This window comes from Corapipo altera, unplaced genomic scaffold (assembly GCF_003945725.1).
Source record: "Corapipo altera isolate COAL_440 unplaced genomic scaffold, ASM394572v1 95, whole genome shotgun sequence".
Taxonomy (NCBI): domain Eukaryota; kingdom Metazoa; phylum Chordata; class Aves; order Passeriformes; family Pipridae; genus Corapipo; species Corapipo altera.
Genome location: NW_020884947.1, coordinates 2,236,669 through 2,249,474, shown reverse-complemented (window position 1 = coordinate 2,249,474; position 12,806 = coordinate 2,236,669). Strand labels below are relative to the sequence as shown.

At 39.6% G+C, this 12,806-nt stretch overlaps 1 protein-coding gene across 2 annotated transcripts in view; it reads left to right on the top strand.

The window, feature by feature from the left end:
* Positions 1 to 8: 8 nt before the first annotated feature.
* Positions 9 to 12,806, top strand: part of LETM1 (leucine zipper and EF-hand containing transmembrane protein 1) — a 31,234-nt gene continuing 18,436 nt past the window's right edge. Inside the window, exons 1-4 of one of the 2 annotated variants that reach the window (XM_027662657.1) lie at positions 9 to 133; positions 4,259 to 4,316; positions 7,414 to 7,870; positions 12,547 to 12,690. In XM_027662657.1, coding sequence (XP_027518458.1) covers positions 55 to 133; positions 4,259 to 4,316; positions 7,414 to 7,870; positions 12,547 to 12,690 — 738 coding nt within the window. In that variant the 5' untranslated portion in view covers positions 9 to 54. Of the gene's footprint in view, positions 134 to 4,258; positions 4,317 to 7,413; positions 7,871 to 12,546; positions 12,691 to 12,806 lie in introns of those variants that run through there. The other variant, XM_027662658.1, reaches the window with a different exon arrangement.

Sequence of the window (12,806 nt, the reverse complement as noted above, 5' to 3'; positions counted from 1 at the left end):
CAGGACGGGACAGGAGCGGGGCCGGCGCCGCCCGCCCGCCCGCCGAGCGCCGCCATGGCGTCCATGCTGCTGCAGAGCTGCGGGCGCCGCGCCTGCCGCCTGCCCCGAGCGCTGCGCCGCCGGCCACAGCCCGGTGAGGCTCCCCCGGGGCCGCTCGCTGGGCCTGGGCGAAGGGGCAAGGGGAGGGTGGAAGGGAGAGCGGAGGCGGCGGCGTCTGGGGGCTCCCGGCGTGGGCGGACAGGCCGCTGCGGGAGGGAAGGGCCGCCGCTGAGTCCCCGCCGGGAGCGAGCCGGGGCTGGGCAGGGCGCTGCTCCCGGCCCGGCCTGTCCCGGCCCGCGCTCCCTGGGTCCTGCGGCCTCTAAGCATGTGCTTCCCCTACCAGCGTGGTTGGAAAGGATGCTCTGCCCTAAGGGCAGCTGGGGCAGGCGTATCCTTTAAATGCCGGCTGGCTGGGGAAGGAGAAAACACATGCTTTTTGCTAAGGTGCAGGAACTACGACTCGGTCCTGTCCGTCTTGTTCTCAGCGTAGCTTGATGTGGAGTTGTCGCTAGTTTATGTGCTCCTTCTCTTTAAGAAAGTACAAGGGGTTTTTTTCTTAGTTCGCATCAGGAAGGATATGTGAATTCGCCTTTTTCCCGCGTGGCTTTGAAAGCGTGGCAAATAAAAAGGAAAGGCAGTTTGAGATACCGATTAATAACCAAGATAATTTGACGGTTTAAGGATCTCTGGGTGGTGAAGTTTAGTGGCATGAAACAGCTGATAACTTGAGACATGTGCGAGACCTGTGGTTGCTCTTTACGTCCCGGAGCTGGAATGGCAGAGGGTTAGTGAGGAATGAGGGAAAGCTCGGCAGTGACACTGTCACTGACACGGCCCCGGCCTGTCACTGGAGCGCTGTCACTGAGAACGGGCCGGCGGCACGTCCGGGTTCAGGCAAACCTGGTGAGCCAAGAGGAGGCTCGTCCATTATGATGACCAGGCTATCCTCTTGGTTACGAGTAATCACTAAAATGTGATAGTTTCTTCTAGTTGATGGGGTTTTTTTAAACTACTGTTGTAAAGACATTTATTTAGGTTGAGCTTGTACAGTGACCTCAAAAAAACCCAACAACTGGGGTATCTCAGCTGTCCAGTTTATAACTGGAAGAAACACATCCATGTACCTTCAAATTATGTGGGATTAAATTCGATTATTCTGGTTGCATAGCATAAGAAGTGCTAATGATCGCTCTGGTTTTGCATGTTATAAATCTTAGAGAACCTGTGCTGAAATACTGTGATAGAATCAAATAATTAATGTGCTGTGGTGCGCTATGGTTACGATACAATCAGTGCTTTTGTTTGGGGTGTTAATTTATTATTAATGCATTATTGCAAGGTGTAATTTTTTTTTTGTGTGGCGTTCTGCTTTACTTAGCTCATCTTCTTTTGCTCTACGTGTAAGTAGTCTAAGATTAAGTTAAAGCTAAGTGCTTCTAAGAATCCTAAATGTTCTTCCTGTCAAGATCAGACTGTTAAGTACTGCAAGCTTACACTTCTGTAGGGACTTACTTCATGTTAGCATTTTATTTTTAAAAACTCTAAACATAGTAACAGTACACAGCTATTCTACATTAAAAACTTTGGTTTTGATGTTTCATTAAATTTGTGAATAAAGTTTCTCATTACTCCTTTCTCATGACGAACGTGTCAACGTATAGTTTTTCTGGCACTACTGCCTTTCTTTCTTACAAAGCTAATGCAGATTTCTTAAATGAACAGTGTTGAGTGTGGTTAAGCAACATTCACCTTGTTCAGACACTTCTGGATGTCTGGGTTACCCTAGAAGCAAGGATTATGGACTTTGCTCCGTTTTGTAGGAAGTATGTGTTTTATTTCAGGGCTGGTTTGCTCTTAGGTACGTGGTTATACCAGACACTGCAAAACATAAAGAGCTCTTGTCTGGCAAAGACTGGCAAAGTTGGAATTAACGGTTTCTGTGTGCCTCTTCACACTCTGAATAGCTGTACAACAAGAAGCATTTGAGTCAGCATGTTTTCTTATGGCAACCTTGGAATTTTGTTCTTTGACCCCTTAACATTTCATGAGTCTGGTTGGAAAGAAAGTAAGTGAAGTGAAAGTGTCTTGCTGCCTGTGGAGTTTTATCTAAGAAACTCCAAGCCAGTTTTGATCTCCAGATCATCTCTGTTTGTTCTGGGGGCACCTGTCCATAGCAGGCAGTGTCCTCTCCTAGTAGGACTCTGGTTTTTGGCACATGGGCTTTGTGTGCTTCCTGGCACTCAGGTGAGACAAGCAGATTACCCTGCTGTGGCTTACCTGTCTAGACACTGAGTACTTATCTGCTTGGGTCAGCTCTTCCTTAAAGTCAGGGACATCCTGTGAGATGCCTTTTGGGTTTAGAAATTCAGCTGCTGTTCTTTCTCTAAATATAGGAGAGTATGAGAGTACCTTCACAGATTTCTCAAGACTTGCTTTTTGAGCCAGAGAGAGACAGTTTTTACTTTGGCTCTACTTGCAGTGGCAGTAAGTGCCTGTTAGAGTTTGATATAACTTGAGATGGGTAAATCCTTTGACTTGATAATGTGATGGCTTTTGCTGTAATTACTTCAGAGCCCACTTAGCATGGGACATCCCTTGATTACTGAGATTTTCATCAGATCAGTTGTCTTCTATACCTTCTGATTTTCCCACCTGGGTTTGCGGTATCTCTTTTCCCTTAATACTTAAAGTATCTCCTATTTGGATGCTGTGTTTTCTCAGATAGAGTTTTCTACTTTAGGTTCTGTCATAGGCCATATCTTGGCTTTAATGGTGGAAAAGGGTACCACTAACCTCTAAAATGACTTTTCTATTCTGCTGTCTCTTAGGATTGACTAGAAATAGTAGGTTCCAGATGGGAGAAACAAACCACAGCATACCTGCTCTATCCAGCTTTCCAGTTTTGTTTTGGATACAATGAATTCTAAGAAGATTGGCCAGAAAGTGTCGAGGCATTTAGAGTCTTGCTTATGTGATTTTCCTGTAATTTGTCCAGAAATCTTTTTGCAGTTGGTATAACTCAACTACCTGTTGAGTTATTGTAGCTAGGTGTTGATACAAGATTTATTTTTTTAAAGTCTCTTTAGGGAGATTAATTCCAGTGATTTCAGGGATGGTTTTCACTGATTGTAGGTTCTTTACAGCCACTAGCATTTCATGTTGCTGATGCTTCTTCCATGGTTGGAAGGCTTTGAAGCATGGCCCTTTATTGAAGCCTGTGAAATGATTTATCATTTCATGGTCTCTCCTCAGTTTATTTCCAGAGTGGATGCTGCTTGTCTCTGTACCTGGATAGAAGATGCCTGTATATAGGTGTCAGTCCTGCTTGTGGACTTCATTAGCTATTATTAGGATTGATTCTGAGTTAGCATTTTAAATAAAATTCATTTTGAGGAACATGGCTTTTTCTGGAAAGCTAACTTTTCATATGCTTTGGGTCAGGTCCTCGCCCTTCAAGACAATTTGTATCCTTTGCAGAGAGATCACAGAGTAGAGCTGTTTTCACCAGGTGTAATCAAAATGGACAGCAATGTGTTGAAGTGATGTGGTTTCACTTCTCTAATGAAGTGTGTTTAAGTTCCTACTCACGTTTTATTTGTTGTTTTGCTTAAAACAAACAAAAAGCTATTTTCATCCTAAATGCTTGGCAAGTGCTCCATTTGGATCATCTAATCCTGTGTTGTCACGGAGCTATTAAAAAATTACATTTGCTTTCAGTGAAGTTTTTCTGCAATATAGTCACTTGCCTGAGGGACTTGGAAACGTGTCTTCAGGTGACTGAACAAGAGCAAGCAGTACCTCACACATCCACAGATGTGCACAGGCAGTTTGTTTGAACATCTCATCTGCCTTGCAGAATTGCTTCCCACCTGTTTTCTCTTTTTTGTGCTGTAAATTGGGGTTACAGATTGAGAGAAATAAAAACAAGGCATGTGCTTTGACTTCTGTTGGAACAGGGTGAGGTATTTGGGCTTCAGTACTTCACATGCCTACTGTCAAAAGCAAACCAGAATTCCGTGTTGGCAACATCCAAAGTGCGAATGTGCTGACAAACAGTGCATAGGGAAGTTGCTGTTAAGCTGCATCTTTGTGCTTTCAGTAGTAGCCATTCCTATGTAAAGGTTGGTCTTGTAAATCATGTGCTTGTGTGCAACTCAGTGTGTAAATAAATGTCATGCTGAATTTCAGAATTAGTGCTAATTTTTGGTGTTTTTTCTAGGTAACTTGGGAGATCGGGCGTGTCTTAGCTGTACGTCTCTGAGGCTGGCAAACAAGATGTGAGTAAATATGAACGTTTTTCTGAACTCAAAACTGTACAAAAAATCAGTTAGTGTAGTGTTGTAGAGCGTAGATTTAAATCTAGACCAAGTGCTAAAATATTAGCTTCAGCTTGTGTTATTGACAGATTAAAGGAAGTCTGAGTATTACTCTCTTCACCTGCTTGGTTGTGTGTGGGAGAAGGAAACTGAGATCTTCCTTTTTCCACCCACTTCCTCCCTTTTTGTTTCACTTCTGATGTGAAAGCAGTAGAATATTAATATTTTTCTTGGGTGATTCCAGGTGTCATAACGGGATGTGATGAGTTTCCCGCATGCTTTCTCTGTGGAGTACTGTAACATTGAATCACAGCTAGTTTGAAAATCATAGCTGACACTTGGGAATGTAAATCATTTGATTTGTATCTCTGTGAAACCAGAGAAAGTACTTTATTATATGTTACAGCCTTGGGTGATGGTGTCCTCTTCTGAAAATGAATCCAGCTGTTGTGTGCCCTTATGGAGCTTAAGGAGTTGAATGTTGGCAGAATCCATTCTCTGTTCCTGGCTTGGCTCACAAGGCATACTTGTGGACATGAATTTCCTAATCCCTCTCCTTAGAATATTAAAATATGTGTTCTGTAGTTCATTTATAGTCAAACTGACCAGGGCACAGTGACTGTTCTTCGATTTCCTGAGTTTCCATTTCAACATAAGGATGTGTCTCTAGATACAACCCTTTAATGCAAAACAAACTAATTCTTTTTCAGACATGTTAGTTCTATATCACCTGCTGTAGAATTAATTGTGGTTATTTTTTTAAAAATACATGAAGCATTTCCAAATATCTATGTACTTTTTCGTAAAGACTTTTAGTGTAAGTCTTATAAGACCTCTCTCTTGGAAATTTGGAAACTTATGATTTTAAGCCTGTGGGCTGGAGCACCTCTCATGTGAAGACAGACTGAGAGGATTGGGATTGTTCAACCTGGAGAAGAGAAGGCTTGGGAAGGCCTTCCAGTATCTAAAGGGGCTTACAGAGAGGTGAAGAGTGACTTTTGTCAAGGGCATGGAGGGACAGGACAAGGGGAAATGGCTTTAAAATGAAGCAGAGTAGGTAGGATTAGATTAGACATAATAAATTCTTTGCTGTATGGTGGTGAGGCCCTGACACAGGTTGCCCAGAGAAACTGTGGATGCCCCATCCCTGGAACTGCTCAAGGACAGACTGGATGGGGCTGTGAGCGACCTGATGTAGTGGAAGGTGTCCCTGCCCATAGCAGGGGGTTTGGAATTGGATGCTCTTTAAGGTCCCTTCCACATCAAACAATTTTATTTATTTATTTATTTATTTTGTAATTTGTTTGGGTTTTTTGTTTTGTTTGTTTTGTTGGGGTTTTTTTTAACAAAAATTACTGTTAATGTAAGGTGGCTGCTTAAAATAAAACAAACTAGTGCCTGCACCCCACATGACCCAGATCTGAAAGCAGGGGAATCTACTATTACAAATACTGAGGACAGACTAGGATAGAAGTCTCTCTGACCTCCTGCTTGTGAAAATATGTTCAGAGAGGCACATTTCTTGCAAATTTTTTTTTTTCTCTGCAGAATCAGAACCAGTTCTGCTGGCAGAGCTCCCTTCCTCTCTCCATGCAGAAGAGTGTCGATGTATGTAGGTGGAACTTGGTCTGTAGGCCTGGAGCTCTGCTTTTGGGAAGTGCCTTAGAGTCAGGCTGGATTGATTTATGCAAATGTTTTAATCTGGTTTTGAATATGTACTTTATTTTCTTAAGAGACCTGTCATTCTCATCAGTTAATATCTGTGCAAATATGTACTTTCCCAGCTGATCAAGAGACTGTTTTGTGTAACTGTGTCTGTTTTGGCAGTTGTCTGACCATTCAATGGTTAGGTGTTTAAAACTTTAGTTTAAACTGGAAAATAATAATGTCTCTTTAAAAAGTAATAATTTCCGTCTTTTTTTTTTTTTTTGTTCAAAGCTCTTTTTGAATAACATTAAATAGACAAAACCATTAAAGGAATTTAAAATCCATTGGAACATGTGATAATTAAGTTTAAAAAGTGCTTCTGCCTGAAAATTGAGGGAAGGAGGTTAATACTTACAAGCATTCAATAGACTTCTTTTTTTTTTCTTAAAATGTTATTCAGACCTACAGAGCCATTTCCTCCTATTTTCTGTTCATTGACTGAAGACAAAGATCACATTCTGATTTTGTTTTGTTAGTACAGTGGCTCCATGAAGAAACACCCCAATCATTTCTGTCCTGTAGATGACTCAATGCTGGCATTTCAATTTGAGGGACACCATATGGAACTCATTTGTATAAAATATTTTATCTACTATTTTATTTTTGTCCTGTCTTTTTGTAAAAGTGTGTAGAGTTCTACTTGGGTATAAGGAGTAGTTCTTCTGTGTGTAACAGGAGCTTTTGGGGTGTTTGGGCAGTGCTTCCCTGCTAACTTCAGTCTACATTTAATTAAAGAAAAGAACAAAATTTTGAACAAGGTGCTGGTTTTCTATGCCCCAGATCAGTACCATGATGGAATTTTTTGCAAAAGTTTCCACTGAAAAACGAAAACTAAATGCATGGAGATAGTAAGAGAGGAACTCTAATGAAATCGGATTTCTCTGATACTAATTCTCTTCCTCTGACTCAGCACCTATCCCAAGTCTACAAATTCTGTTTCTTTTTCTCAAGTGTTTTGCTCAAACAGGAGAAGTAGTAAAAGGGTCTCTATGTTACTTATGAATTTGCAGAATAATTTTCAAATGTAGCTTTCTAAATATAAAGTACATCTGATGGCTACTCTTTAATTGGAGTAAAATAAACTACCTTTTCAAAGTTGTTTAATGTAAAATTCCCTGCAGATTATTTTTTTTTTGTCATGAAGTAAAACCACTTGTTCTTTTCAGGTATAGACATTGATCTTAAGAGACAAAAGTTTGCATTGTTTTTCATAAATATGTTGTAGATATTTTTCAAATGATGCATTTTATAATATATAAATATATATGACTATACAAGTGTATATTTTATATATATATATAAAAGTAGCTTATGATCTGTTGCTAATTATCGAATGCATTTTCTTTTGAAGGACCGCACACTTTAAATATTGCACTGGTGTCCCTCCTGTTTACACATACTCCAAAAAAGATCATTTCTGTTGTTGGACTAAAGGATCTGGACAAATATACTTTACTCTTATGAGCTCTTCTGGCTCATGGACGCCACTAGCAACCCTGGGTGTTTTAGGTCCCCAGTATCTCCCAGTTAGATGGTGGCATTCTTCACGTCCCCTTCAAGATGACTCCATAGTTGAAAAGTCACTGAAGTCCTTAAAGGACAAAAACAAGAAGCTGGAAGAAGGAGGTCCTGTGTACAGTCCAACAGAAGTGGAAGTTGTGAAAAAATCTCTGGGACAGAGGGTTATGGATGAACTGAAGCACTATTACCATGGTTTTCGGTTACTGTGGATTGACACCAAAATAGCTGCACGGATGCTCTGGAGAATCCTGCACGGAAACACTTTGTCTCGTCGAGAACGGAGACAGGTACTGAATAAACACCAGTTTCACTTGAGTGTCCTCAGTGATTTCCTCCATTTTATTTGAACTGAGTTAGTTCTTTCTGTTGTCTTCTGTTCCTAGAATTAAAACTGCTAGGTGTGTTTCCCTCCTGCTCACTATGTGGACACTAAAATTTTTGGGATATTTTTGCTCCAAAACATTTCAGTTGTGTTCCCTGTTATTGAAGATAAATTTGGTATTTTCTAGTTGGAACAGCAGAGGATTCTTCTGTTTTGTCATGTGGGCAGCAGTTGTGGTTTGTTCTCAAGTTCCCATCCATGTGCTAAGTCTCTGTATATGGTCACTTTCTCTGCTTTTTCACTCCAGCTGGAAAAGCAGAGGGAAAACACTTCTAGTAAAGGTTGGATTTGTGCCAGTTCTATTTCTGGTTTGTTGCTTGCTTGGTGGTTTGGTTTTTTTTTTTGAACAGGATTAAAGCAGCAGGCTGAAATTCATGACTGATATTGTACTATCTCAGTTATAAATATATCTGAAATAATTTTAGTCCAGATACATTTGTTTTCTTCATGACATATAGCTTACATGTATGAAACTGCAAAAAGGAAACTGATAATTTTAAAGAAAAGGGAGATGCAAAATATGAGTGCTTTCAAATTTGAATAACATACATGCATTTCAATAGTAATTTCAGGTTCTGGATGAAGTAAATGGAAGCTTATTCAATTAGAATAAAAAGTTATATGGATATTTAAAAGCATTTGATGTGAGCTCATATATGAAAAGACTGTAAAATAATAAACTGGTGTAGTTAATTCCTTTTTTTGCTTTAAGAATGCATTGATATTCAACTTCAGCCATTCATCAGCAAAATATGCAACATGCTGATTTGATAGTTCTCATTTTACTGTTTTAAAGGACAAGATGTTTAAGCAGTTTATTATACAGATTAAAAATTCAAGTCTGCCTTCCTGCCTTTTTTTAAATACAGAAAAAGCGTTTCAACTGTTGCTGAGAAAAAGATGTGCTGGAAGAAATGCTGGAGAGCAAAAAGTGTATGTGGTCTGCAGGAGGAGTGAGCAGTGCTGCTCATGGGCACAGTCTGGTGCTCTGCAGTTTGTGCACTTGCACACACAAAGTGTTAGGGTCACATCTCTGCCCTCAAAACTCCCGCTAAATGATAAAAAACATGAATATTTGCTCATTGTTTTCGTAATTTGCTGATAAAATTAGGTACACATGTGAACATTTTGATGTGTAATTAGAACCCATCACATCCTAATGCGGTATGCAAAGGTTTTTTCCTATATTCACGAGGTGAAACAAATAGCAAAAATTGTTACATGCACGTGTAGCAGTTTTTAGCTGTGAGTACCTGTGGTCTCTTTCCGAGAACAGCACTGGTTGATGGTCTCAGCATTTTCATGCTCCTTATTTTTGAGGCCTTCCTTATGCTGGTGCAGGAATATGCTTGGCAGCTGATCCAGCTGAGACGTTGCTCAGCAATAAATATAACAGTGTGTGCTGACGTGAGAGGGGATTATGTGGTGCCAAGAAGGAGTAACTGAGGACAGGGGAAGGTGAGGACTGCAGGACTTTGTGAAGCAGCAGTTCTGGCTTGTGCTGGCTTACTGAGAGCTTTGGGAAACTTGGAAAGCCAAGTGAGACAAATTAATTCATGGTTTCAAACAGAATCAGAAATTCTCCAGAGGGTGGATTGGAACCATTGATTTTCCTGCCTGTCTTGTGTTTGCTGTGATATACTTCTGGGAAATTATACAAACAGCAGTAATATTCCATCAGTAGGTGGACTGATTAATTTGATTGCCCTTTGATCATAGATCTATCTTTCTCATATTTAAGTAGTGATCTGGCATTTGGCCTTTCTGGATTTGTTTTGTTTCTGTGTGTGGATGTTCAATTTTTCTTGTTTTAAATAAAACAGAAATGTTTTTGTTTGCAGATATGAATTGGTGTTTACACTGATGTAGCCTGTCTCTTACCTAATGACGTGTGTTTGTGTGAATGTATATGCATGTAATCTGGTGTAGGAGATGTAGAGAAAATAGTTTTAAGAACTGCAGTGATGTTAGTTTCTCAGTTTAGGTTTTGTGTTTTCTTTATTTGGTGGAGGAAGAGGACATCCTATCTCTGGAATGAAGGCATGATAGACTTAGAACCCAGCATCAGTGAAAAGCAAAGCCATCTTGCAGCTAAACAAAACCCTTTATCTATGGTGTTTTTTTAAACCTTATTTCAAGTTTGTTTTAACACAGTTAATTTCTTTTTATCAATTCAACCTTAAATCATAGTATACTGACTGACTGGAAGAAGTCTTAAAATTTTGATGCCAAATTCCCTAAAACTTTGCAAAAGTTGCTCCTGAACTTTAAAAAATTGAAGTAATACTGCCTTAAATGTATTAAGCTGCACATGAACTGACAGTCCTAGAGAAATTTTATCTTCATGCAGACTGACAAATGAGTTATTTCTGCCTGCCCTTTCCTTCCTCTTTGGAGGCAATAATGGAAGGATATCCAAGTCATCTAACCACATGAACAAGCATTTGCAGCATGGCTAATGCAAAGGGAGCTATTGCTTATGTAAACTAAAAGTCAGTTCCTAAATTCTGCTGGTACAATTGCTGGCAGGGTTTGGATTAAACAGAGTCACATACCTACACTTAGGAGAGAGGGCAGGAAGAAGTAAAACATGCAAAATATGATACTGGCTGTTAAAAACTAATGGCTCTAGTGCTGGTTCCTGCAGCAGGATGGTTCAGGACATGGAAGTGAGGTGGCAAACACTATGGAGTTTGTGGCAGGTCTGCCAGCTTTACAAACTCTTCAAGCTATGCAGAGGGGGGAAAAGTGAAATCCGTGAGCTGTAGCAGCAGATACAAGGTAGTCACAAGGTTTTCTTGCTGTGCTGCCAAATAAGGTGTGTGTAATCCTACACCATTGTATTAGGTTCCTGTGTAAAGCTGTTTTCCTTGAGTTAGCCGAGTGCAGTTCCATGATTTATGTAAGATGATCCAGGACAGTGCTGCTGTGGAAAAAAAAAGCTGATTCTGCTTGGTGCTTTAATCAAGTTTTGCAACACCCCCTGCCCCCAGCTCTCCTCTTTGGTTTGTAGTGATCCTTTTTCACTTGTCTGTTTATGTATTTATGGGCCAGTTTTACCTGGATCAGTGGTGTGACTGCTAGTGCACCTTCATGGCTCTTTAACCCTTGTCTCAGGTTAGCATTAGGGCAGCTTAATCCGGTGGTAAAACTGCTTCCTTGGATATGGATTTTGTAGAAATACGACTGAAAATAGAGACTGGGTTAAAATAGGAACTCTGTACTCTAGAAAATTTTGAGGTGTGTTTTTTTGGAACTTGCTCTTCTGAGGTTTAAAATTTTCCTCCAAACTTTCTTTTTTTTTCTTTTTTTTTTTTTAACTCCCTGGTAGTCGTTTGCCTTCTATTGTTGGAATGAATGGGAAAATCCTTCAGCCTCTAAACAATGGACCAAAGCATCCCTTCTGGGAAACTGAATTTTTTTATATGTATAAAAATGAAACAAAAAAAAAAAAAGTGGCACTTTGAATCTGTATAGCATGTGCATTCCTCATACAGTATTTAAGGTTCTGTCTGGTTTTATGCTAAGAAAATTTTGAATGAAGTTTTACAGGTTTTATATTCGAGCAAATCAGTCCTAGGCACGTGAGGTCTGTGCTGGTTGTTACTGCTGTTCCCCTCGATTGCTTTGAGCTGCAGGAAGGGGTGAGAGGGGGAAGCATGTGTTTGGTTTTGTAATAGCATTTAGGTTGCCAGTTTTTACCACTCATAGCTGTGTTTATCAAATCCTGATGTTGAATGACATCTGCTGTGGCAGTACTGTGCCATAGTGCACATCTGGCCTTTGGTCTCTGATTTAGGAACGGACAGTATTCCCAACAACCAGTTATATGTGTTGTAAAATGAAGTAGAATCAAGCAATATCTGCACTCCCTAATATAAACTGAGTTCTTAAGCTTTCAACAATTACTGAAAGATTTGATTATCGACTGTGCAGCCTAATTATACATATTTGTGAGTGTACAGAAATCACAAGGACAGTATTTCATGCAGCTGAAGATTCAGCAACCAATGGCTTGGCCTGCTTCAGAGGATTACTGCTCTAGAAAAGCAGTGATTTAAAAAAAAAAAAAAAAAGAAGCTACCAAGCTGGGCTCATTACCCTGGATTTAAATGTACATTACAATTGTTATAAGGCACAGGGGGAGGGATCTTTCATTTTGTTCTTGATTACTTAGTCCATAGTAGCTCATGCATGTAAGAAGTGGTGGAGCACAAATAAAGATGCATAAAAGGAGTTAAGCAGCTTTAATGACAACAAATGACCACCTCCTGTTTTCAGGTGCTTTTAAGAGGTTTAAATGAGATACTTGTTCAATAATCCTATTGAGACACAGTGAGGCTTTTGAAATACTTTCTATAGTGTTGAAAACTCCTGAAACTCTGTAGTATATAGCAACTTGAAGAAAAACATACTAAAAACTGGCTTTGTCACATCCTTTTTCTGTGTTATTTTAAATTTTCTTCACACCAAATATATATATGTGAGCCTAAGTGATAATTGGATGATCATATCATGTATTTTTAAAATAAATATTTAAATTTTAGCTTATCAATACATTTCTTTTTTTTTCCCTTCTAGTTCCTTCGAATATGTGCCGATCTTTTCCGTCTGGTCCCTTTCTTGGTTTTTCTTGTTGTCCCATTTATGGAATTTTTGCTTCCAGTAGCTCTTAAGTTGTTCCCTAATATGCTTCCCTCTACATTTGAGACAAAGTCTAAAAAGGTAAGCAGGTCTGAATTTATAATCCAGTAATATTTTTTGAAAAAATTAGAAATCTTCTTGGTAAAGAAATCAGAAAAAGTCTAGAAAGTAGGTTTGGGGGGTTTTTTCAGTGTTAG